The sequence below is a fragment of the Aulonocara stuartgranti genome (genome assembly GCF_965226115.1).
Source record: "Aulonocara stuartgranti genome assembly, chromosome: 11".
In the NCBI taxonomy this organism is placed as follows: domain Eukaryota; kingdom Metazoa; phylum Chordata; class Actinopteri; order Cichliformes; family Cichlidae; genus Aulonocara; species Aulonocara stuartgranti.
In genome coordinates this window covers 12,849,275-12,872,314 of record NC_138947.1, presented here as the reverse complement: position 1 = coordinate 12,872,314, position 23,040 = coordinate 12,849,275, and the positions used below count along the sequence as shown (strand labels likewise).

General features: G+C 40.9%; 4 protein-coding genes across 5 annotated transcripts; 1 reads left to right on the top strand and 3 right to left on the bottom strand.

The window, feature by feature from the left end:
• Positions 1–1,608: 1,608 nt before the first annotated feature.
• Positions 1,609–2,796, bottom strand: s100a10b (S100 calcium binding protein A10b). The gene is made up of 3 exons (XM_082552955.1): positions 2,669–2,796; positions 2,027–2,181; positions 1,609–1,897 (listed from the first exon to the last, which is right to left on the bottom strand). Exons 2-3 carry the CDS (start codon positions 2,162–2,164, stop codon positions 1,745–1,747), a joined length of 291 nt encoding a protein of 96 aa, XP_082409081.1. The 5' UTR covers positions 2,165–2,181; positions 2,669–2,796; the 3' UTR covers positions 1,609–1,744.
• Positions 2,797–3,961: 1,165 nt separating this feature from the next.
• Positions 3,962–7,163, bottom strand: krtcap2 (keratinocyte associated protein 2). The gene is made up of 5 exons (XM_082550769.1): positions 7,033–7,163; positions 6,414–6,568; positions 5,929–5,992; positions 4,603–4,669; positions 3,962–4,500 (listed from the first exon to the last, which is right to left on the bottom strand). Exons 1-5 carry the CDS (start codon positions 7,034–7,036, stop codon positions 4,380–4,382), a joined length of 411 nt encoding a protein of 136 aa, XP_082406895.1. The 5' UTR covers positions 7,037–7,163; the 3' UTR covers positions 3,962–4,379.
• A 396-nt stretch (positions 7,164–7,559) lies between these two features.
• Positions 7,560–10,407, bottom strand: tmem107l (transmembrane protein 107 like). 2 transcript variants are annotated; one of them, XM_082552707.1, is made up of 5 exons: positions 10,029–10,407; positions 8,849–8,916; positions 8,671–8,771; positions 8,249–8,345; positions 7,560–7,952 (listed from the first exon to the last, which is right to left on the bottom strand). In XM_082552707.1, the coding sequence occupies exons 1-5, from the start codon at positions 10,113–10,115 to the stop codon at positions 7,883–7,885; spliced, it is 423 nt and encodes a 140-aa protein (XP_082408833.1). In that variant the 5' UTR covers positions 10,116–10,407; the 3' UTR covers positions 7,560–7,882. The 2 variants fall into 2 exon arrangements, with proteins under 2 accessions (XP_082408833.1, XP_082408834.1); XM_082552708.1 differs by lacking the exon at positions 8,249–8,345 and adding an exon at positions 8,080–8,176.
• Positions 10,408–10,474: 67 nt separating this feature from the next.
• On the top strand, positions 10,475–19,492 carry trim46a (tripartite motif containing 46a). The gene is made up of 12 exons (XM_082550521.1): positions 10,475–11,137; positions 11,904–12,162; positions 12,638–12,785; positions 13,568–13,766; positions 13,845–13,991; positions 14,084–14,179; positions 14,575–14,828; positions 14,916–15,037; positions 15,135–15,464; positions 16,112–16,341; positions 16,458–16,525; positions 17,776–19,492. The coding sequence occupies exons 1-12, from the start codon at positions 11,078–11,080 to the stop codon at positions 18,221–18,223; spliced, it is 2,361 nt and encodes a 786-aa protein (XP_082406647.1). The 5' UTR covers positions 10,475–11,077; the 3' UTR covers positions 18,224–19,492.
• Positions 19,493–23,040: the final 3,548 nt, after the last annotated feature.

Here is a 23,040-nt window from a genome sequence, read left to right as displayed (position 1 = left end):
AGAGTGGCGAAACTTGACTGCAGGTTTCCCCAATCTTATAAACAGTACGTTTGCATAATGATATGTGAAAAGGGAAAGACCATCTATGAATCGAGGGGGGGCCTGAGGGTAAATCTTTCGCCACCTTACAATCCAGAGTTGGACTTCTTTTTATATTCCTTGGTGGCTTCATTTAATATAAAATCATGATCTGTCTTTTTTTTTAAGTTCAAGAATAGAAGAAGAACCCCTTGCAAAAAACAAACAAACAAACAAACAAACAAAAAAGAAGATGTGCAAATGATTTCTGAAAAAAAGAACGAGCATAAATCTGAGTTATACACTGGAGTTAACATTTCTCAGTTAACTTTATTTACCTCAATCTCCTCAAGATTATTTAAAGTTCACTTATGCTACATTGACCTGTGTGGGGAAAAACAACTGTTGTGCACCTTAACTCTGTAACCCTGTGCCTTAAAAATTGAACTCTGTGTGTCCTTGGGGAATCTGCACCTCTGTGCTGCATGCACTACATGCTGGCTTCAGCAAAGTTGGCTGGCCATGTCATACAGTCAGTATCAAGTCAACTTGAGTATTAAATATATATTAAATAAAATACAAGCAAATTAAAAGCATGAATAAATATGCATAACAGAAAGGCAAATCTGAGTAAAAACAATAAGATAAGAATAAGATTAGAATAATAAAGTCAACCTGGGTCACAAGCTGAGCAGAAAAGGTGGATCTTAAGAGTTGATTTAGTGATGTACAGCCTTTTCTGTGTCCTCGGCACATCCAGGAGCAGCTGGTAAGCTCAAGTGAACAAGCGGGAAGGGGAGTCCGAGTGCAGCAGCCCAGAGAGATAGGGCAGGGCGAGACTGTTTAAGGACTTCAAAACAAATAAAATAATTTTAAAATGAACTCTCAAAAGGGCATTACTGTATTACACTGTGAAGCACACAGAACATATTGATGTGTGTGTAGTTGGCAGACTGAAAACACTGCAAAGGCCAAGGGTGGTCTGATATGTTTGCAGTAAGAGAGATCCTTCACAGTGTAATGAGCATGTTAACGTTCACTTAGTGTGTATGCCTGTGTGCACAATATATTTGTATTTTTACTGAACTGGAGTTCAGTCAGTTTAAAGGTGGAATTCCAAACTTGTAATGAGCCAAGTAGTTAATGTTTACCAGATGGATCTGCACCAAGTTCAAAAAGTGCAGTTTGTATCTCATCTGGAGGAGTTCTGTGAGCGAAACTCCACCATCTCCAAAAATGTTACTTATTTGACCCACCCTAAATAAATCATGAGCTCACGCCTCACAGGCATGTGTGCTGCACCACACTTCAGGCTTTTTAGCACAAACATCTGATCCTGACACGTTCCCGTATCGAAGCAGTTACCCCCTCACGCTGTGTAGAAACTGCTGCCTCAGTTGAACTTTCGATGAGAAGTGAAATGATGCACATTAGATATTAATTCATGAATACTCTCACTACTTTCAAATCCAGCTTCTAGTTTTAAATGTGTTGCAGAAGTCAGCTATCAGATAGTAACTAAAACTCTAGCATACCCAATGTTTTTGAATAAAATTTACAACAAAGTAGCCAGACACACAGTCGGGGAAATTTTGTCAAAAGCAGTTTTTACTTGTAAATCCGGCACACAGTTGTGCAACACAATCAACTTTATCTGTTACAAAAAAAGAAAGAAAAAAAAGACAAGCATTATTTTCTCTTACAGTGTATTTGCACATCAGTTCTTTCACTTCTTTTTAGCAGACATGGAGCAATATTTTTCACAGGCCATTGTGAGGCCGGCGATGAATGGCATAAATTCTTCAAAGTCCAAGACATCATCTTTGTTCTGGTCCAGATCCTTCATGATATGGTCCACGGAGTTGGCATTCTTCTGGGTCTGAAACAGATGTAACAAGAGACGAGTTCAGGGTGCAAAGCGCATGAGCAATAACATTTTTAACTTAAATATGGACAATGATTCACACTGAGGATAGAGATCAGGTATGATAGCAAGAAAGATCCTTACTTTCAGAAAGTTGGGAAGCTCAGCCTCAATTAGTTTTCTTAGTTCTTTCTTGGTTAAGGCCTTTCCGTGTTTGCCATCATGGGCATACTTGTTGAACACGGTTATCATGGAATCCATGGATTTCTCCAAGTCAGTCATGGTTGCAGAAATGAGTGCTGAAAGGACAAAAGGCAGGAATGGACATAAATATAACAGGGTTTTTTTTTTACTTTTACTGTTGGCTTGTTACATTCACACTGGAGAAAAATGAGTGAAAAATGCAGCCAAGCATTAGGTTACAGCACATTGTTTGAAGAGGATGTGGGTGTTGGTTTTTACTGGCACTCAAAGCAAATTCTTCTGGCACAAATCACCTTCTGGCCCCAAACCCAAAATCCGTATATGGGTTCTACCTCCCCTCTCTTTATAAACTTTTCAGTTTCAGAAAAAGAAAAAACTAGGCCCGCAGACACACAGTAAAGATAGACTAGAGAGAAATAGGCCTAACGTTTTTGGAGACACCCATTCCTGGCATAGCAAAGGAGGAAAACCCTACGTAATGCACCAACAGCACCTCAGCCCACCCAACGTAACATTCAATGGAAAAAGGAAAAAACAAACAAACAACTTTCTAACTTTTTAAATAAGTTTTAATAGCCTTACCGGATCACGAGGATGCAGAAACTGTGGCAGAGCTTAAGTGGAGTTAGACGTGGGCTGACTGAAAGTTTATTCAACACTTTATAGTCATCTAGGCAACACCCAAGTGATGGGAGGGAGGAGGGATACAGAGAGGCAGGGAGAGCAAATAAAGGAACACTGTCCCTTTTCCCCACAGTTACTGCAAGACGTAGAAGGCATTGACATGACGATGCTACCTCACAAAAATCTACACTGTTTGTGTTTCATCATGCAAGTAAAACAAAAGATGGCACAAAGCAGAATAACGCATGCATGATGGGACCTGCTAAGACTGAGCAAGTCTGCACTGGGCCGTCTTCTTTACCTGTAACAGTCGGCACACCTGGATACATGACAGCAGCAGGATGCTCTCCCGAAACAAGGCGAGCCGGGGGAAGGGAGTGTGAGGCTGTGGACAATGGACAATCTCCACTGCGAGTTTATTCCCAGATACCGCTTTCAGCAGCACTGCAGGAGCAGCCTGTTCAAACTGACCCTTCACTGTCACTTGGCAGTTCCTTTAAAACTTGCTCAACAGCTCCTCTGTGATTTCACTCTCTCCTATTCTCCAAGGAGATGAGTGAACGGCCTGAAGACTGTTATGGTTAACTGAAAACTGAAGTAAAACTTAAAACTGAATGAAAATTTTTAAATGATCAACAGAAAAATGAAATCTTAAACAATATTGTTTACTTGCAAAGCTGAAAGAAAACTGTTACTACATTGGTCGAAGAAGCATGAAGACAAACTGATGCATGATTTATTCAGTCAAGGCTCTCTCCGTGTCCGCATCAAATACCTTGAAGAAGTGTTGTCCTTAAATTCTCTGTGCTGAACTTGTAAAATTACTCTCTTAGCATATATCTCATCGATATAAACATAAAAAAAACCCATTAACTTTCCTACTGATGCTAATAAAAACTAAATGTTTCCTAAAAGTGGAAAACTCAAACAAAATCATCAAACCCAATCTGGCAACTAATTGAAACACAGACACAAATTTAGCTGAGAGAAAAGTGAAAACTAATAAAACTTTAAACTCTTGTGTTACCACTAGAGCCACCAGTACTTTTGCTAACCTTTACACCACTGCTGTCCTCTTTAAATGCATATTTCAGTATATAACAGAAAAATAAGTGGGCTGCAGCACTCTTGACTATGGGAATGGCTGCACAAGGAATATTTACACATATGCCACTGCATGATTTTATTACATCCCCACACAGCTAGACTGCAGATTACAAACTGAGCAAAGGTAGAAGGAAGCACAACACATTGAAAGTCTTTCAGAAAGTTTAATTACAAAAATGGATTTGAAAAAACAAAACTGAATACACAGGAGGAAAGAATCTCTTTGCAACCTTTTTAAAAAGAGCACTGATTAGAAAGGGATGGAACGTAAAACACGTTTGGCCTTATATCTACCATTTCTTTGTGATTCAAATTTAAGAGAACTGTAAAATAAAATAAAAAATACACAAACAAAGGACCAGATTAACTACTACAGGCTTGTACTCAATGAAATGATGACTTAAAATAATAACCCCAAACCAAATTTTATATACCTAAAAAAAGCCTAATAACAAAGGATCATTGTGACAAAACTGTGCATTCAGCTGTGTAGCAATGACCACCAGCACCTGGGGAATAATGACTGGTCGAAGTGTGATACAACTGTGATCCAGTGGGCTCTTTAGTTCTTCCTTTTGCTCTTGCTGCCAGCTTTGGCTGGTGTTACTACAGGAACAGCTGCTTGGTAGAGGGCAGCAGACACTTTGTTGATGTAGTACAGGGCAAAGAGGGAAAAGATGAGGCTGAACAGGAAAAAAGAAAGAGAAGTATTTTAATAATCAAATACATTTAGAAGTGCTTTCTAGATGCTTTGGGTAAACGTGTTCTGCAGAGGAGTCACTTACCAAGTAGTGACACAGACACGGTGTACCAGGCCAGAGGCAAACAGTGAAAGGCACAGACACAACAGAACTGCAAGATGACACAGTAAATCATATAAGTGATGAGCATTAATATGAGCCTACAGATGTGCATCGAGGTAATAATGTTAGAATGTTATTTTAAATTTGCATTGGCTGTCATGATGATACGCAAATCTGGACCAGAGGGTAGACTCAGCTCATTGAAACTAGCATCTTGCCTAACCAGTCAAAAGATTTGTTTGTGTGTTTGTGTGTGTGTGTGTGTGTGTGTGTGTGTGTGTGTGTGTGTGTGGGAAGCCTAGAGCCCTCCTGCACAGAGGTAGTGCAGGAGCTTACCTCAAGTCTAGTAGCAGTGCTGTGTTTTATTTACCTTGGCTAACTAAAGCACACACAGAAACCAGCTGCCGCTTATAAATGCTACTACTACTAATCATCATCATCATCATCATCATCATCAGCAGCACCCTAAATTCGTTGTCTGAGTCAACATTTATCTAACTTTTATTCTCTCCATTAGCTCAAATGTTTTGTTGTTCTGGTTTAGCTGACGTGGTAGATTTAACATCAGCAAGATGTTTAATATAATTAAAATGATTTTTTTAATGTTTTAATTTATTTTAGGACTACCTAACAACATTAAAAAAATGCTCCTTATCAAATAAGCACTTTACATTTTCTTCTGAGGAGATTCTTATATTTGCACATGAACTCGACAGTGAGACATTTAGTGAAGACGTTGCATTTTCGGTGAATGTTTCAGCTTATTTTTACTGTAATAACTGTGTTACTGACATTGATTGGAACAGTATTTATAATTAGCATTTTAACAGGCACAAAAACCCTGAACAGGTTTTGCTGTGGCAATCAGAAGCAAACCACTGTAACTGCATGTAAACTGTGTTACACTAAATTACTTTGCAGATGTTGATTCCTGTAGTGACCGCTGGTCTTCAGCCTGCAGAAACCAGCATACAGCGGCTATATATTGAGAGGAACAATTTAGCTTTATTATTGTTAATTTAGTCAGGCTTTTGCTTCTTGATTATTTTTTGCAAGGTTTGTGTACAAAATCAAACATCTTAGAGATCACTTCACCTGAACAGGGACTTAAACCAGCGATCTGGGTTACCTGGCTTCTCTAACCTCTGACCTTTACCTCAACCAAGATTTCCACCTATTATTTAGGCTAGAGTTTGGTATAAACAATTCTGATGTTTCAGGTAAAGCTGAGCTAACAGTTAACTCAGCAGAAATATTAAACACCATGTGAACAAGAAAAAGGCCACTGCATGGGCCATCATCACTTACTCTCAGGGAATATCTTGGCCTGGAATCCCTTTCCGAAAACCAAATTTTCCAGATTATTAAATGCCTGAAGCCAAAGTTAAGGTGCGACTCTCCTCAGTGACATCTATACATTTTTATAGATGTTATAGATGTTTATACATGTTTGCCTACTGGTGGTGGTCAGAGGGCCCGGTGGCGCCTGTGTCCGGCAGCCTCGCCTCTGTCAGTGCGCCCCAGGGCAGCTGTGGCTACAATGTAGCTGCCATCACCAGTGTGTGAATGTGTGTGTGAATGGGTGAATGACTGAATGTAGTGTAAAGCGCTTTGGGGTCCTATGGACTAGAAAAGCGCTATACAAATGCAGGCCATTTTTTACCATTTATGGAGAATATATAATAAAAGTCTGAAAGTTGTTCAATAAATACCGATTTCCAAAAGAACTGTGCAGTTTACTGATTAACAACATTGGCAAAGCAATTCAACTCTACATGTCACTTAAAGGATACAGTCAGGGAGCAGATGAAGAGGACTGAGCCCAGAAAACCTCCCAGGATGGTGAGCCACTCGGTGGATGCCAGCTGCTTACTGAACATCTGCATCCCCGCGAATACCAGCACAGAGAGCAGACTGGATAGCACCAGGGAGGTTCCGGTGTTCACCGCTACAAACAACAGAGATAAACTGTCATCTGGACAAAACCTGAGGCTATCTGAGGCTAAAGAGTTATCTAGTATAGAACTGTAATGCAACCGAAAGTAAACGATGGTTTTAAATGTCATATCTCGTTTGAATTGGGCAGTCATACGCCTTGGAACTTAACGCCACGTCAGTGTTCACGCATAACGTTTCCCACGTATAGCTGTTAGCTCTGTGCTAATCAACTCACATCTGCACCAAAACACCCCTCTAATATAATTTCCTAAATGCTCAGCACATAAAAACTTTTCTGGTACTTTACAGTAATGCTGGCATTGCTAGACTGTAAGAAAGAAATCTGTGTTAGCGTGGTTTACATTTAACATTAGCTACACAGGACTATAAGACATACTGCACACTGAGACTGAGGATATCTGCACATTATGTCTGTGCTGACGATGTGTCTATTGATAATTATGCAATACATACCCATACTGTAATACTTAATTATAGTCTCCGTGACGAAGCACCAGTAAATTAAATTTAACTTCGACGAGCCAGCTAGCTGCCCCGGCTCTAGGAACTAAAAAACAGATTACCCGGCTCTAAAGTCAGGTGGGACCGGTGGGAGGAGCCACATGAGCTCTCCGGGTGAAAAAAAAAGCAATAAAAGAATAAAAATCCAAATAATGGTTGTTTGATTCCACTAAAGTTCAAATCGAAACATTTATAAAACACAATTATGTGTTTGCATTACAATTACATTTCTATCGTCTAAATACACACAAACACACACACGTACGTTATATACATTATGTTTATATGTTTTGTGGACTTCTAAAAGTAGAACTTCATGGTACAGTTCAGAACAAGTGTGTAATTATGCTAGCATTAAATAATTTAACTCAATTTCAATTTATTTCAACAGAAATTACAACTTAAATGTATTTACCAAGAAACACTTTGCAGTAGATGCACTAGAACAAGAAATAATTTGAACACACACACAACCAAAGCAACAAAATAATTACAAGCTTTATTTACTTTTACAGAGTAACTGACACTACAAACACACTATATAAACAAAACACTCCAGTTCCAACATACAAAAAATAGACATAAGGTAAAAACGTATGCTGCATCAACTTTATTCAAATGATATAAAAATAGATTAAAAAACATTTTAAAAGTGTGTTTTATGCATTCCTTACTGTTGGTGTTTTGTACTGATATATGTCTGGTATCCACTCTTTTTCTGTAGCTACAGTATATCTGCTAACAAACTGACAGATGTCTACATCCAATCTCGGTTTGTACCATCGTACATCCGGACTTTCCTTCATAAAGGCTTCTTCTTCAGTCCAAAAACGGCTATGAACAGAAGAATCTCCACTAAAGCCGGTAGAACACTAAAGGAAGAGCCAGAGAGACACCAATGTAGGTTATACTTCTGCTTCTAATGCTTAAAAGAGGCTATGTCACTTTGAACTAGAGACATAAATACTAATATTCACATCAACATGCATACAAACCAACCTGCAGGTGGCAAAAATAACCCAGTAAGTCCAGCATTCCCACTTTTCAAACACAAAAAAAGACAAAGACACTGATCCGCTGCAGTGGGCAGCCAGTGCTGGTTGAAACGTGAGTCAGGGAAAAGAACTTTGGAAAAATACAACAACATTGAGCAAGCTTATACACCAACCTGCAGATGGCGAGGATCCACCAGTAGATGTGACACTCCCACTGCTCAAATAGAAAGAAAAGCAGAGCCACTGAGGCACTGGCATGGACTCCTGTTGCTATACCAGGTAAAAGATAGTCATGGAAGTGTAACTGATCACAAGCACTTTTGAAATTATTGCTTTTCTTACACTAACATCATTGCAGTTGTTACTCAGTTACTACCATACATCTATCTGTTTGCCTTGGCGTTACATATCATCTCAGTTACAACTGCAAGCTTTATATTTATTTGGTGTATTTGCATGTTTTTGGACAGCCAGTCACAAATAGTCCTAACAGAGGATGTGGAATATATATATGCATAATAAGTAATAAATGTAACCATTTGGAATCAAAACACAAACGATAAATAAGAGTGTAAAATGTGAGTGAAAAGGATACAAAGGAGGCTTTGGCTACAGTTGAACATGGACACTCCTGAAAAGAAACCAGCCAGCTCTATAGCAAACAGACCGAGAGTCACTGATAATGCCACCACCAACCTGAAAAAGAGAATACATATAATAGATTGGAAGATGTGTACACAAATGTGTCAAATGTGTTTAAAATATTTACTTACTGTCTGTCCTCAGTGTCATACTGCTCCTGTGTGAAATCCAAAGGCAAACAAGCTTTCACATTATTTTCCTGTAAAGTAAAAGTTACAAATTGGTGTAATTACTTCTTAAGACATGAGGAAAAAGAAGCAGTGTCAACTCCAATGCTTCTGTTGTGATGGACAACTTCCTCCTGACTCGCTCCATTTTCAACATCCTTTGTCCAATTTATCCACTATTTCTTCTCTGCACATGTCCAAACCCTGTCAGCCTCGCTTCTCTGACTTTATCTCCAAACCTCTAATCCTGAGTCGTCTCTCATCTACTCATTCCTAAACCCAGGTATTTAAATTTATCCACCTCGACTGCTACACCCTTGCAGCATCACTGTTACATCTGCCCACCTCTTATTCACACACGTGTGTTCCTCTTCTCCCTGGATCATAGCTCCACTTCTCCACCTGATCCTTACTCTAACTACATATCACAATGTTGTCTGCATACATCATAATCCACGAAGACTCATACCTGATCTCATCGGCCAGCCTGTTTATCACCACTGGATACAAGAAGGGGCTCAGAGCAGACCTCTAATGTAATCACACCCTCACCTTCAACCTGTCACACCTACCACACACACCTCATGTCTCACTGTCCTCATACATTTCCTACATCACCCTCATGCTAGTCCTTGAGTTATAAGTACCACAGTTTCTCTTTTGGACTCTATCATATTGTTTCTGGTGGACATCAAAATCTTTGGCTTCCTGATGCCATGCAGCTGCTCCAGTTCTTGTTTTTTATTTATTTATTTCTATTTTATTTATTTATTTTTCCTGACTTCATCACCTGACAAAGATTATTCATATTCATTTATTTTTCTTTTTGTTTCGTACATCTTGTAAGTCCAGATTTGAATCTGAATTTGAATTACTTTCTACCTTGGCAATTTCTTTCTTCTTTAGCGCATTGGGAGAAATGAATTATGTCTTCTTCTTTTTAAGTGGTAAACTCTGAGGTCTCTCACATGTTGACATTTTAAAATTTATTTTAGTTTTTGTTGTTGTTGTTTGTTTTTTAATTTTCCTGTCGAGCTTCAGTGCCAGTATCTGCAGATTATCGTCACCCTTTATTGTGTTCATGGATATTTACAACAAGTTATCACAGAATACAAAAAAATGTTTGCCATGCTTGCTTACTTACCCTCGACCAAAAGATTGTGATCACGATGACGAGGTGAGCTATGATGGTGAGAAATCGTGCGGGGACAAGGCTACTGACCGACGACATGCTTGAATAAAGTGTAGCTAGACAACAATTCAGAAAAACTACGGTATTAGTGCTGGACGGGAAATGCAGCTTTTCGGCAATTCAAATGCGCCTAGTAGCTACTATAAGATAGCAAAAAGTACAAATAAGATAACTGCAGCATAAACACATTCGCCCATGTCACTCATTTAACTCGTATTCCATATAAAATACGAACTAATTCATCCGATTTCCCCTTGCTGTGATTATTACACGAAAGGCGGATGCTCTGGTTGCTACAACAACCAGCGAACGGGTGCATCCAGTATTACTGACCCACCGCATGAAAAAGCAACATACAAAGGTTCCGGACATGGAACAACAATTTAAGAACTCGTGTATGTGTGTGTGTGCTTGAAAAAACAAAACATTGCCATCTAATGGCAAAACGAAAAACTGCCACCAGCATATGTATCAACATATAAATACTACGGAGGAGCTGCACGTTCAAGGAGCTGGAGGTTTATTTCGAAAAACTGAACTGCAAATTGTTTTAAGCTGTTTTAGACACACATCCAGAATGCCATGCGTGAAAAACCCTATAAAATGCTGTAATTGTATAAATGTTAATATGTAATCGGACATTTTTATTTGAAGGTTTGTCATACATTAAAATAAAATAAATCTAGCTCGAATATAATAGTGCCAAGTTCCATTCTAATTGTATTAATCGGTCTTTGAGCAATGCGACTGTGGCAGCTGTAGCCTAAACCAGTACAAATCCCCCCCCTCCTCCCATCTGATTGCTACGTGGAGTGGACTCGTTGCTTTGAGACAGACGGCACTGAATCGGCGTGTGTGAAAAAACACACCTCTAGCACGGCTACATCTGGTCGAGGCCCGGGCTTGCCATACCTCGGTACGGTAACCCTGCTCAGCCTTTCTCCAGACGAAAAAAAAGGCGATCCGTTATTGTATCGCAGAGTCATTTGCATCGAAGGAGTATGGCAGAAGCGGACTTACAAACCTTTACATCTATCATGGACGCGCTGGTTCGCATCAGTGTAAGTGTGACGCTCATTTTATTAGCCATTTTTTAACCATGTGTGCTCTTTTTAAAAGCGATCTGTTTACCACCTGTGCATTTACCTGTGGATCTTTTCCATATTGCACATATGTGCGCTGATGATGAAGGAATGTGTGGCATTTCTTCCTTTGGAAGGTATTTTTTTGCATCTTGAATCAACGAGAAATGGCAATGCTCTAGCACTGTGGCTGGAAACGTAAAACGGGGCCACTGTGACTACAAATGCATTAATTAAGTAAACAAAAAGTTCTAGTAGATCAAATAAGTGTTTGAGCATTAAAACCAATTAAATATGTTGGCGAGTAGTAGGTTAAAATACTCGTGATGCACATGATGGGAAGATGCACGTTGTCATAGAAACGGGATGCTGCGTTTAAGTAGCTGCAGCAATAGAAAGGGGCCTCCAGAACCAGTAAAACTGATGCTGGTGGACAGAATGAGCAGAAAAATGCATTTTCATTTTACAGATTTAAAAATCTCACTGCTTTGTACTTCTCTGAGTTGTGTAAAGTGCATCTAAGTTTTTTTACAGGGTACAGGTAAAGCTAGATGAGTATTCAGGGGAAAGCTATTTATTCATCCACGTTGGCCTTCTCTGCTCTCTGTATATTCAATGCCAGCCTCCTACACATTGACTATACATTATATCACAAGACACAGAATGTATAGAGCAGCCGATTCCTTATTTATTCTAGTGATTCAGCTGTTATTTAGTCTTCAGCCTCTTTCGTCCTCCTCTCCAGTCCAACATGAAGAGCATGGAACAGGAGCTGCTTTGCCCAGTGTGTGATGAGATGGTGAAGCAGCCCATCATCCTGCCCTGCCAGCACAGTGTGTGTCTGCTTTGTGCAGCTGAGGTGTTGGTACAAAGAGGCTATCCTCCTCCAGATCTCCCTCCAGAGCCTTACTCACCATCCTCCACACCCAACACCCGATCCCCACGACAGACACGCAGACCTGCTCCCAGGACGCCTGATCGCCTGGAGCGGGTCCTTAGAACAGGTAAAGGAAATGGTTTGTGTGTGTGTGTTTGGCATTCAAATGAACAAGGATGATGTTGACGTAGCATGATGTCACTGTCCTCTCAGACTGTCATAGATGATTTAACAGACACATCAGCATCCTGCCGCACATCCAGAGCTTTATGGATTCATCTAATGACTTATTTAAGTGTGTGTAGAGCAAGAAGATAGAGTCCGAGAGTCCTTACCTCAAGGAGACACGAAAGGCAGTAAGCATCTGCCGAGCAGGTGTGTCGCCAAGGTGTCTATGTAAGCAAATAGTTTTTCCTCGAGAAGTTTATTTTTCATGATGATCTGCACAAATGTGGAGGCAAATTAGAGTTTTGCTTCCTTCCTTTTCTCACTAGTCCGCCTTTGTTAAATTCCTCATAAACTATCTCTAAAAACCTTGCTTTTTATTCTTCTGTGTCTGTGTTTCTTTCCTTTTTATCCCCACACCTGCATCACTCTCCCAGTGTGTGGGACATACCCAGGGCGACGGCGGAAGGAGACCCATCCCCCCATGCTGTTTCCCTGTCCTTCCTGTCAGCAGGATATAGAGCTCGGGGAGAAAGGCCTGACAGACTGCCTTCGCAACCTCACCCTGGAGCGCATTGTGGAGAGGTATGTATATGCACCAACCCCATGAATATCATATAAGTGCTGTAGCATAACAACCTCAGGTCAGGCAGAGAAAGAGCAGACACCTTTTAGCTCCCCCATGCATGTCACCTGGCTTTATTTTATCCAGTGGGAATGTCGCATTATAAGAGCTGTAATAGTTTTGGAAAAGCACTCTAACCAGCAATGCAGGCAATGTGTAAAGGCAGCGAATGAAGAGTGAGGCCAGTGCTGCTTTATAAATGAGACAGGAAATCATTTGCTGGAAGGAGTTGCAATAATGATCTTTTTCCTTTACTCTTGATCCAAGGCTGAGAGCAAAGTGCAGGGGCAGCTGTAAAAATGCAGTGCAGCATTGGTTAAACTGTTAATTTTTATTTGGACTGAAACACTCCTCTGGCTTTTTAATTCCCCCACCCCTTATCAGCTCAAACAAAGGAGATCAAAGTGAGAGGAGCTGCTTCTGAAGCAGTGAGACAGGGAGAGACACTTTCACATGCAGCAGTTTGTTGGGTGCCGCTGCTTCCTCCCCTAGAATCACTGCAATTGGTCGGGAAAGTGTGACGGTGCATGTTTTACTGTGCAGGATGCAATAACAAGGCAGCTGCTGGTGATGTATCCAGGTCAGGCAGTTGAAGAGTTGCCTTCTTAACTACTGAAAAAAGCAGGCCACAGTCAGATGAGCTCATTATTCCCATTTATTTTTTTTGTTGCTTTCTTTCTTTGCCGCTGCAGAATTATCACAGCCTTGCCCTTATCTCCATGTACACATGTCTGTCCTTTAGGTACAGGCACACAGTAAGTCTGGGCAGCGTAGCCATCACGTGCAGTTTCTGTAAGCCTCCCCAGTCTCTGGAGGCTACCAAGGGCTGCGCTGACTGCAAGTCCAACTTTTGCAACGAGTGTTTCAAGCTCTACCACCCGTGGGGAACGCCTCGAGCTCAGCATGAACACATTCTACCTACCAACAACTTTAGGCCAAAGGTCGGTCTCTGTTTTTATCTCCGCACATGATACAAAGTTGCATCTCTTCCAGTACATTAACCCACCTTTGTGTTATAGGTTTTAACATGCACAGAGCATGAGCAGGAGAGACTGCAGTGGTACTGCCGTACCTGCCAGAGGCTGCTGTGTCCACTTTGTAAGCTACGCCGTATCCATCATGGGCACAAGGTTTTGCCTATAGCACAAGCCTACCAGGCACTCAAGGTGATTTTGAGGGTGGTGGTAATATGTTTTTACTGTGCTACAGCCCTGGTGATTGCAGCATAGCAGTGTTAGCTTTCTATTTGGTTTTCCAGGACAAGATTACCAAGGAAGTCAACTTCATTTTGGCAAACCAGGAGACAATACAGAGTCAGATCACTCAACTGGAGGCTGCCATCAAACACATGGAGGTGTGCTTCTCCTCTGCTTTGTTAAAGTAGCTTTTGATCTTTGTACAGGTGCAACAGTATTTGCTAGGGCTTCAAATGCAGTATTTTGGGGGTTCATTTTACATTTTTAGCAGAAAATATGTCATTGGGATATCAATACTGTCCAGATCTTACCTGCAGCTTTCTCCTGAGTTTCTCAGCAAAAAAATGTAATTATTTCACAGAATTTAGAGGAACTGTGATGCTTCAGTAAAGTATGAATGGACTTCAGTTTAACTGACCACTTTCTTTTAACTACAATTGCAACACAATGTGTAAATGCCATTCTAAAAGCATCGTGATTTTTCCCTGAATAGCAACAGTATCTCCAATCTTCATTTTTTCCAGCTGTTTTTGCATCCTCTCTCTTTCTGCAGGCCAACAGTGCAGTGGCTCTACAGCACTTGACTCACTGTATCCATGAGCTGGGAGTGGCTGTAGCTGAGCGCCAGGGGTCTTTGACCTTGGCCTTGGAGGGATCCCGCAGCAGAAAGGAGGAGGCCCTGTCCTCTCAGGTCTTTGAGAAGCAAGGCCTGCTGGAGCAGGCCGGTCTAATGGCCTACACTCAAGAGCTGCTGAAAGAGACGGATGCACCCTGCTTTGTGCAGGCTGCGAGAATAACACACAACAGGTAAGAGATTCAGCCGTTTTCATTCAGTTCGATTTGTTACCTTTATTTGAATTTTCTTAAATTCCTTTTATTATCTTATTTCTCCAGGCTGGTGAAGGCTATAGAAAATCTCCAGTGTTTCTCTCTTGCTGCCGAGCCCTCCTTCAGACACTTTCACCTGGATGCATCCAAAGAGATTAAGATCATAAACAATTTGGACTTTATACAAGGTGGGTTGTCAGCTTCTTTGTTCCTGCAATACATGGTATGTTAAAGAGTTAAAAATGAATAGTTTAATCTCCGTATCGTTGCAATTTTTCTCCACAGCTCCACTGGCTCCAGTCATTGACACTCAGAAGACGTTAGCTTACGACCAGCTTTTTTTATGCTGGCGGCTCCCTCAGGACTCAGTTCCAGCATGGCACTTTTCTGTTGAATACCAGAGGCGAGCAGGAGGAGCTGCGGCCACGTGGGGTGGCATCAGATCCCCTAATTCGGCCACAGCTTGGCTGCGCATCGATGAAGTGAAGGGTACTAGTGCTGTGGTCGCTCGACTGCAGATGGACAGCGTGTATGTGCTGAGAGTGAGAGGGTGCAACAAGGCTGGCTTTGGAGAGTACAGCGAAGAGGTTTACCTCCACACTCCACCGGCACCTGGTAGGATGTGTACACACAGTTGTTTCAGTACAAAAAGTCTTCATCTCGCCACTCTTTTAATTAAATTCTAAGATTAACAAAAGCTGTTTTTTTCCCCCCAGTATTCATATTGCCAGTACTCATTTTCAGCCAATTGACTAATCTTTGTTTCTTTTCTCTCCATCCCTTGATTTCCTCCATTCCCATTGTTTTAGTTTCTGCAAAAGCCTTCCTTTATTTGCTCTGCATTCCAGTGCCATCCCAGTCATACTAAATCTGCTTCTGTCTTATATGCCACAGGTCTGTTTTTCTGCACTTTCCAAAATCATTTGTGTTCGTACATTTTGTCCATTGTTCCTTTTTGGTATTATTCTAAATAATATTAAATTCAAAAGTATTTGTCATTATAAACATATTTGAAAAGGTATATGTACAAATCAAATTTTACTCTTTACCTTTATTGTTTTTCATGTTTTTGTTGTAAAGCCGTTTCTTACTATTCATCTTGAAAACAAAGTTTTCTTTTCATTTGTTCTTTATGTGTTTGTCTCATGCTCCTCTTAGCCCCTTTTTCATTTTCTATGCCTGAGCTGCAGGATCTAACCTTTCCTTCTTTCTGATTCCTTTCCTTTCTTGTCATCTCTCTCCTTCTTTATCCTTCCTACCAGTCTTGAGTTTTTCTCTAGACTCTCGCTGGGGCTTGCATGCAGACCGGTTGGCACTGGGTAAAGGCCAAACCTACGCCCGCAGTGTGCCAGGCCTCTCCCTTCTGCAGGCTGCCGATCGCACACTAACATCTTGCCACTTGACCTCTGACTTACTGGTGGCAGACTTGGCTGTCACTCAAGGCAAACACTACTGGGCATGCTCTGTAGAGCCTAGTTCCTACCTGGTAAAGGTAAGAGAATGTGTTGTCGATCATGTTGTGAAGGAAGCTTTTTAAAAAATCTTTTACATGCAGACTCACAATGGATGTGACCAAAGCTTCTTTCTTTTTGCTCCTCTCATTTGCAGATAGGAGTTGGGCAGGAGGCTAAGCTACAAGAGTGGTTCCATCTCCCTCAGGACATGGCCAGCCCTCGGTAACTAAACCTTACCCTTTTCAACTATCCATACATACATCGTCTTCTGCTTGTCCTTGTCAGGGTTGTGTTTGAGTTTATTTAAACTGATTGGTTTCCTGGCATGTACCCAGCTTTTAAGCATAGTGTTGAGGTCAGGGCTTTGGGAAGGCCGTTCTAAAAGCTTAATATTAGCCTGCTTTTTGAATTCCACAACCAGTTTAGATGTATGTTTGGGATTACTTTGCTGTTGGAGCACAAAGCTGTGTCCAAATTTAAACCATAAAGCTGTTGATTTGAGGTGAAGTTGAAGAATTTGGAGGTAGTCCCTGTCCGTCATTATCTCATTAACTTTGTGCATTATTCCAGTACCACTGCTAGCAAAAAAGCCCCAGAGCATGATGCTGCCACCATGCTTGACAGTTTTCCTCAGGAGGCTTGTCAATGTGGCCAGCTGCAAATTTCTATTGAGTTTAAAGGTGTTGATTATGGAGCAGGGGTGTCTTTCTCAGTTGGCACCCTCCATGGTGATGTAAAACTATTTTTTTGCCGTGGACAGTGATGCTGCTGTTCCAGCAGTTTCCAGTTCATACCAGACTCGAGCCTCTGTGGTTCCTGAGTTGTTCCCAAACATGCTAACCAATATCCTCTCATCTGAGTTTGACAGTTTGGGTCTTCCCCATTCAAACTTATGCACACAACTCTTGTTATGTGAAGTCATTAAACATGTATGTACATGTATGTATAGTTATTCAATGCTGGAAAAATCATTAAAAGCCTCAAATTACCATGACATTAAGATCCATGATAGAAATAGGAGTGTCCTGTCACCTATATTTTGAGCTGCTTGCTGGTTGTGGCTGAGGTAGTAGAGCCGGCCATCTATTAGTTTCTATTATCAGAAACTTGTTGGTTCAGTCTCTGGCTGCTCAGTGTGCATGCTACAGTATCCTTGGGCAACATACTGAAATAACTTAGACATGGAAATGACTGTTTTTATGAAATGGTGAATGAGACATGTACTCAAGTAACTTTAAAAGCACTAAATAAGAGCCAGTTCATTTGCCATTCAGTAACATGCCTCTTATTCAGATGGATAGGAGCCATGCCAGTAAATTAAATATATTTCTAACCACTTGGGGGCAACATAATAGCTTGTAAACACATGAATAACATTACTACTGTTGGCCACTGCTGGAAACAGCATTTTAAGTAGAAGAAACTGAATCAGGTCTACTCTAAGTTTTGCTCTTACCTCCTCTTCCTCCCAGCTGCGACCCAGACAGCGGCCATGACAGTGGGGCTGAAGATGGCCAGGACTCCCCTCCATTCTGCTTCCTCACTATGGGCATGGGCAAAATCCTGCTTCCTCAAGGACACAGTCAAACTCAGAGCCAGGGTGACAGCCAGAGCCATGGAGCAATGCACTCCCACAGTAGCAGCCACAGTAGCATGTCTCACCCTCACACTGCTCCTTTGCCACCTCGGCTAGGAGTGTGTCTGGATTGCGACAAAGGACGAGTCACCTTCTACGATGCCCACTCTTTGCGTATCCTATGGGAGGGACACGTGGATTGCTCCGCTCCGGTGTGTCCGGCATTTTGCTTCATCGGCGGCGGAGCCCTGCAGCTGCAGGACCTCGTGGCCAACCGGAGCATTGAGGAGCCACCACCTCGGAGAGTAACCATCCAAACAAGAGCAACGAATCTAAGTAAATAAACAGCTCAGAGATGAGTCTGTGAAATGATCCCAGGCAGAAAATGCTCTCTGGCTGAACTGTGACTGCTAAATACAGTTCTAGTTTTCCCTTCAGTGTGATCAATATAAATATCTGATGTTCTTTTACAGTTGCACTTGGCCTGAATTGATCACATTTCTCTTTTGGCTCTTTTTTTTTCTTATTAAAAAATTACTTTGGAATGCTACAACTAAGGACACTGTAGCCAAAGTGGTTTTAGACTATGCAGAATTTTGTTCACAGGGTCTCCTCAATAATCTGTGTGCAACGCAAAAAAAAAAAATCTGCTCTCCCTTTACTTTTGGCTAATTTTTTCCCAGAATAATTGGATAGCATAAGCTGCATGCAGGTGTAACTAAGATTCATAACTTGCGTATATGCAGATAACTGACTGTCACCTTGTGAAAATAACTCAGATGTACTGTATGCCTAATTTTTTTTTATCTTAAATTTTTATGTAGCGCCAGCAATGTGAATATAAAACAAAATTAGAGAATGTGAATTTTCTTCCGTAGTTGAATAAAAAGCTTCAGTTTTGGTTTTATATAGTCACTGTTTTGCATTTCAAAAGAATCGTGTGGCTTTTTGGCTGCGTAAACATGCTCACAGTTGCCTACATTTTTTTGTGTGTGTGATTATAACACAAATCAAAGAAACCTTCTGAAGGAATACTGTTCTCGTTATGCTGGTTGACATAACCATGTGAATACATTTCAATGTGTCACATTTTGAAAAGTTGGAAATGTTCATGGCCTGTTTGTGTCTTGTGTTTATGGTGTTTGAGTGATTTACACATAAGTGTTAATGATCAGGTAAATGAAGTGGATTACTGAGGAGACAAACTGAAGTACACTTTATAGTTCACTTTTCCTCCCTGTACCTTTTGAAACCTACAATATTAGCTAAGTTACTTATTTCCTGTTATGTATCATTTAAATGCAAAGAGTTTACACTGTAGTATTTTCAAAATGACAGGCTCTGACTGTATTTTGATATGATTTTTTTTGTGGGTATGTGTGGGTGTGGGAGCTCTGGCTGTAACTTTCACCCTTTCTGTGGTATGTATGTGTGTGTATCCTGTCCTGTCCTGTCTTGAATAACTCATCTATACCCCGTACATATGTTCCAGCACAGCACTTGAATGACTCGAGACTGTAGCATCTCAGAAATCAGAGTCCTCCTGATTTAGACTTTGCCTTGCTGGCGGAATGTTTCTATCAAGTCAAGAGAAAACAATAAATATAGTACTGTGAAAAAGTCTTCAGGTATCCCTCGTTTATTTTTATTTTTCTTGGAAAATGGGAAATGGGTGCAACAGTCTATTGAAACATCTGCAAATGTACATGGAAAGAATACAGTAAAAACAGACGTTGTGTAATTCTAACAGCCACTGGCTGAAATGAAGCCAAAACCATGACACAGCCTCCACTTTGTTTTACCGAGTACCGTATACACCGCTCCCCTGACCTCATCCGTGCATACTGACATCAACTGGAACCAAAGATTTCATATTTGGATTCATGACTCCATCAGACCTGTTTCAGTTCTTGTGTAATACAGCACACCTCAGCCTTTCCTTCCCGTCCTTGTAAATTGCTTCTTAACAGCCACCCTTCCACTGAAACCATTTCTGATGAGACTTCAATAAATAGTAAAGGACCAGATACATCTCCCAGGACATGACTTTCAGATGCTTTTCATCTAACCTAGATGGTTTTTAGGCCTGCATACACACTGCATACAAAATATTTACGGTTTTCAGCTAACATCTCTTCGCACTTAACCCTGTTGGTACAAAGATACTATTTTATGCCTGCCAAAACTGAGTCTTTGCCTTTTTCTTTTCTTAAAAGAAATTCAGCTAAAGAAATGGGAACAACTGAAGTGTTTTTGCAACTAGCTACTGTTAAGGTTCAAAATATTGGGGATGGAGACAAGAGAAAAAACCACAATAACAACACTGGTCCGGCCGGGTTGAGTCAAACGATGATTTTAATGAACACACGCGTGGGAGATGGACACTGATGCAGACAGCCTCAAAATCTCAAAATGGTGGAGCATTGCTCAAACTTTTATAGCCTCTGGTGCCTCCACCTTATCATACAAAGCCTAAACATTCACATGCTTTCTCTCACACAGCGCCTAAGCTACGACCTTGGCTCCCTGTTTATCTGCTCCTGCTGAAATGGGGCAGAAAACTCCAGCACACTCTGTTCTCTTCTACTCAGACAAATTAGATTTCTTATAACTCAGCAGTATAATGCATCATAAAACAATATCATTCATTCACAACAAGTCAGCAGTTTAATGTAATGCAAATCAGTTTAACTAATGCAATAGTTATCAGCTTCTTCTGATTCAGGAGAATAATGCAAACTAAAACTACATAATAATTCACAATCTTTAATTAGGGGTATAACATGGCATAAAATAATATTATAATCTAACAATTCCCCCTGATGAGGTCATTAGAATAATGACCTCACAAACACCCTGTAGCCCAGTGTGGCCGGGTTCATCTCTTCTCACTCCTGAGGTCCTTTGTCCCCCTGACGGGCAAACCATATGTAAGATGACCTCTGTGTTTGCGCAAGTCAGGTGCAAGACAAACTATTACTACAAGGATAGCAGGTCCAGATGACACTCCCCTGTTCTCCCACAGCTTTATTTGGTGTTCCCTTATACCATTCAGACGTAGACTAGAACCTCTGTCCGAAGAGCTCTTAACCTTTATTTTATTGCTGCAGCTACCAGTGTCGTCCAGTTGCGTGATCCTCTGTTCTTCTTACGTCAACCTCAGGGGTTAGACAACCCTTCAGTCGTGACACAGATCAGGGGATTATTCTGCCCCTATTTCAAACAACGATCTGTGTATCCTCGGGTCCTGTGTCTCCCGTGTATCCTCCAGAAAAGAACAGGAAGGCGTCCCCCTTTTGCCCAAGAGCCTCTCGAACCTCGTTGGTCTGGTGTTTCCGGATTTCCGTCAACCCCTTCATGGTTATTGCTGTATTTATGGGATTCATCCTTTTGAAGTGACTAGCTGGAGCCCAAACGCCATGACCCTTGGACCCAGTTGGTGTCTCGGCAGTCACTGTATCTGTCTCTGCTGCGAAGGACCCTCGTATCTCTGTGGCCTCGTCTGGTGTCTGTTCCTTTCTCTGTAAGAGACAGAAAACCAAAACACCTCTCTTCCTAACCCTAATAATCTAATGTTGTTATCTACTGACCTTCTAGTGATTCAAAATTGGTCTAAAACATTCAGAATGTCCCAGGGACTTATTCTAATCATATCTTATGTGTGTGTAAGCGTGTTTGCATTTAGCCCTCTGCACTCAAGGCGTTTCCTACACTTTATCAGTCCGGACAGTCACGCCGAACGAAGCTTCTGACCTTCAAAAGGCCGAGTGCCAACTCGTTATAAGCACATTTGCAAGGTGTGTCTGAAAATTATTGAAACCCCTCTTTTTAACAAAAGACAAAGAAATTAACAAATCTTCTAAGCGCTATTCAGTTCATTTCAATGAGTAATGATTAAACATGAAAGTGATAGTTTATGCTTTTTCACTGATTCTCTAAAAGGTCCGTCTTCTCGGACCGCTATTAGCTTAAGCTTTACCATTCCTAAATTATTAAAGACACAAATGAAGTTATAAATTGTTCAAATAATCCTTGTTTGATGTTAAAGCTCAACCTTCCCCCCCTTTTTTGACACATTCCAATGTGTCAAATCAACGGAGCTAGAACATTCAAAAAAAAAGTTAGGCAGCTACAAAGTTTCCCAGACTCTTAAGGTGATCCGCGTGTAACGTTCTGACTCAGGTATTTAATATTTTAATAAATGTCGTTTAATTAACTGCCACTATTTAAACTAACCTTAAAGACATAATTGAAGAAAAGATCACAAAGAATAACATGATATCAATGTTATGTAAGCGCGTGTGGCCTTCTATGCTCGAAGCCTTTCCCCTCAATAGATCAGTCAGACATTCGCGCTGACTGTAGCTTTTAACCCTTATTAACTTGAGCACAACTCTACAATGAGCAACAAGTTGCAATATGTATGAAAATGATCATGGTTACACCTGCAATGAAAAATTATATCATTATCCTAACACCTGTAAATAGAAGATTCATCAGAGGTTATAACAATCACAGGAACACAGATGTTAGTATAAGGTCAAAAACTTCAATAAATGATCATCGATGCAATGCTTGTTGCATGATTCTCATACAATAATAATGCTGACATTAAAATAACAGTAAAACACCCCCTTTTGTCCCGTTTCACTTGACACCTAAACGTTTATAAATGCCTCTTTTATTCTTGATTTTATTTCCCCCTTTTCTCCCCTTACTGACCACAGCAGGGGGATCTTAGTTTTGAATCAGCCATGAATCCAGCTCACCTGATTCATCAGTGAGCTCCACCATCACTGGCGTCTGACAGGGTGGCGCTGCATACTCTTCCTTTAATGTCACTATTTTCAACCTGTTAATGAGAGTGTTTAAACCTGAAGTCGACTACGTCCACAACAAGTCAATACAGCTGTAAATGTGGCCAATTATCAATCTATTACCAATCAATAACAACAGATAACTTCTATTTTATGCATGCTTTTAATCAACCACTCACCCAGAGGATCTCCAATCCCAGGAAATGCCTTCTCCTCCTTTAATGAGTCTGTCCTCCTTCCATGCCCTGGTAACTGGTCCATCCAGAGCCATATGATCTCAAATATACATACAACAAGCCAAACCACACCTTGGTCACACCAACCCCTTTCCACCCCCAAGATGT

Excerpts from the sequence above, each read along its gene's own strand:
- trim46a (XM_082550521.1), top strand. The coding sequence starts at position 11,078 with ATGGCAGAAGCGGACTTACAAACCTTTACATCTATCATGGACGCGCTG. Across the intron at positions 16,342-16,457 it reads CTAGTTCCTACCTGGTAAAG|ATAGGAGTTGGGCAGGAGGC; the intron begins GTAAGAGAATGT and ends TCTCATTTGCAG. Across the intron at positions 16,526-17,775 it reads CAGGACATGGCCAGCCCTCG|CTGCGACCCAGACAGCGGCC; the intron begins GTAACTAAACCT and ends TCTTCCTCCCAG.
- s100a10b (XM_082552955.1), bottom strand. The coding sequence starts at position 2,164 with ATGACTGACTTGGAGAAATCCATGGATTCCATGATAACCGTGTTCAAC. Across the intron at positions 1,898-2,026 it reads AGCTTCCCAACTTTCTGAAA|ACCCAGAAGAATGCCAACTC; the intron begins GTAAGGATCTTT and ends CATCTGTTTCAG.
- tmem107l (XM_082552707.1), bottom strand. The coding sequence starts at position 10,115 with ATGTCGTCGGTCAGTAGCCTTGTCCCCGCACGATTTCTCACCATCATA. Across the intron at positions 8,917-10,028 it reads TCACAATCTTTTGGTCGAGG|GAAAATAATGTGAAAGCTTG; the intron begins GTAAGTAAGCAA and ends TTTACTTTACAG. Across the intron at positions 8,772-8,848 it reads TATGACACTGAGGACAGACA|GTTGGTGGTGGCATTATCAG; the intron begins GTAAGTAAATAT and ends TCTCTTTTTCAG.
- krtcap2 (XM_082550769.1), bottom strand. Across the intron at positions 4,670-5,928 it reads GGCCAAGATATTCCCTGAGA|TTCTGTTGTGTCTGTGCCTT; the intron begins GTAAGTGATGAT and ends GTCATCTTGCAG. Across the intron at positions 4,501-4,602 it reads CGTGTCTGTGTCACTACTTG|CCTCATCTTTTCCCTCTTTG; the intron begins GTAAGTGACTCC and ends TTTCCTGTTCAG.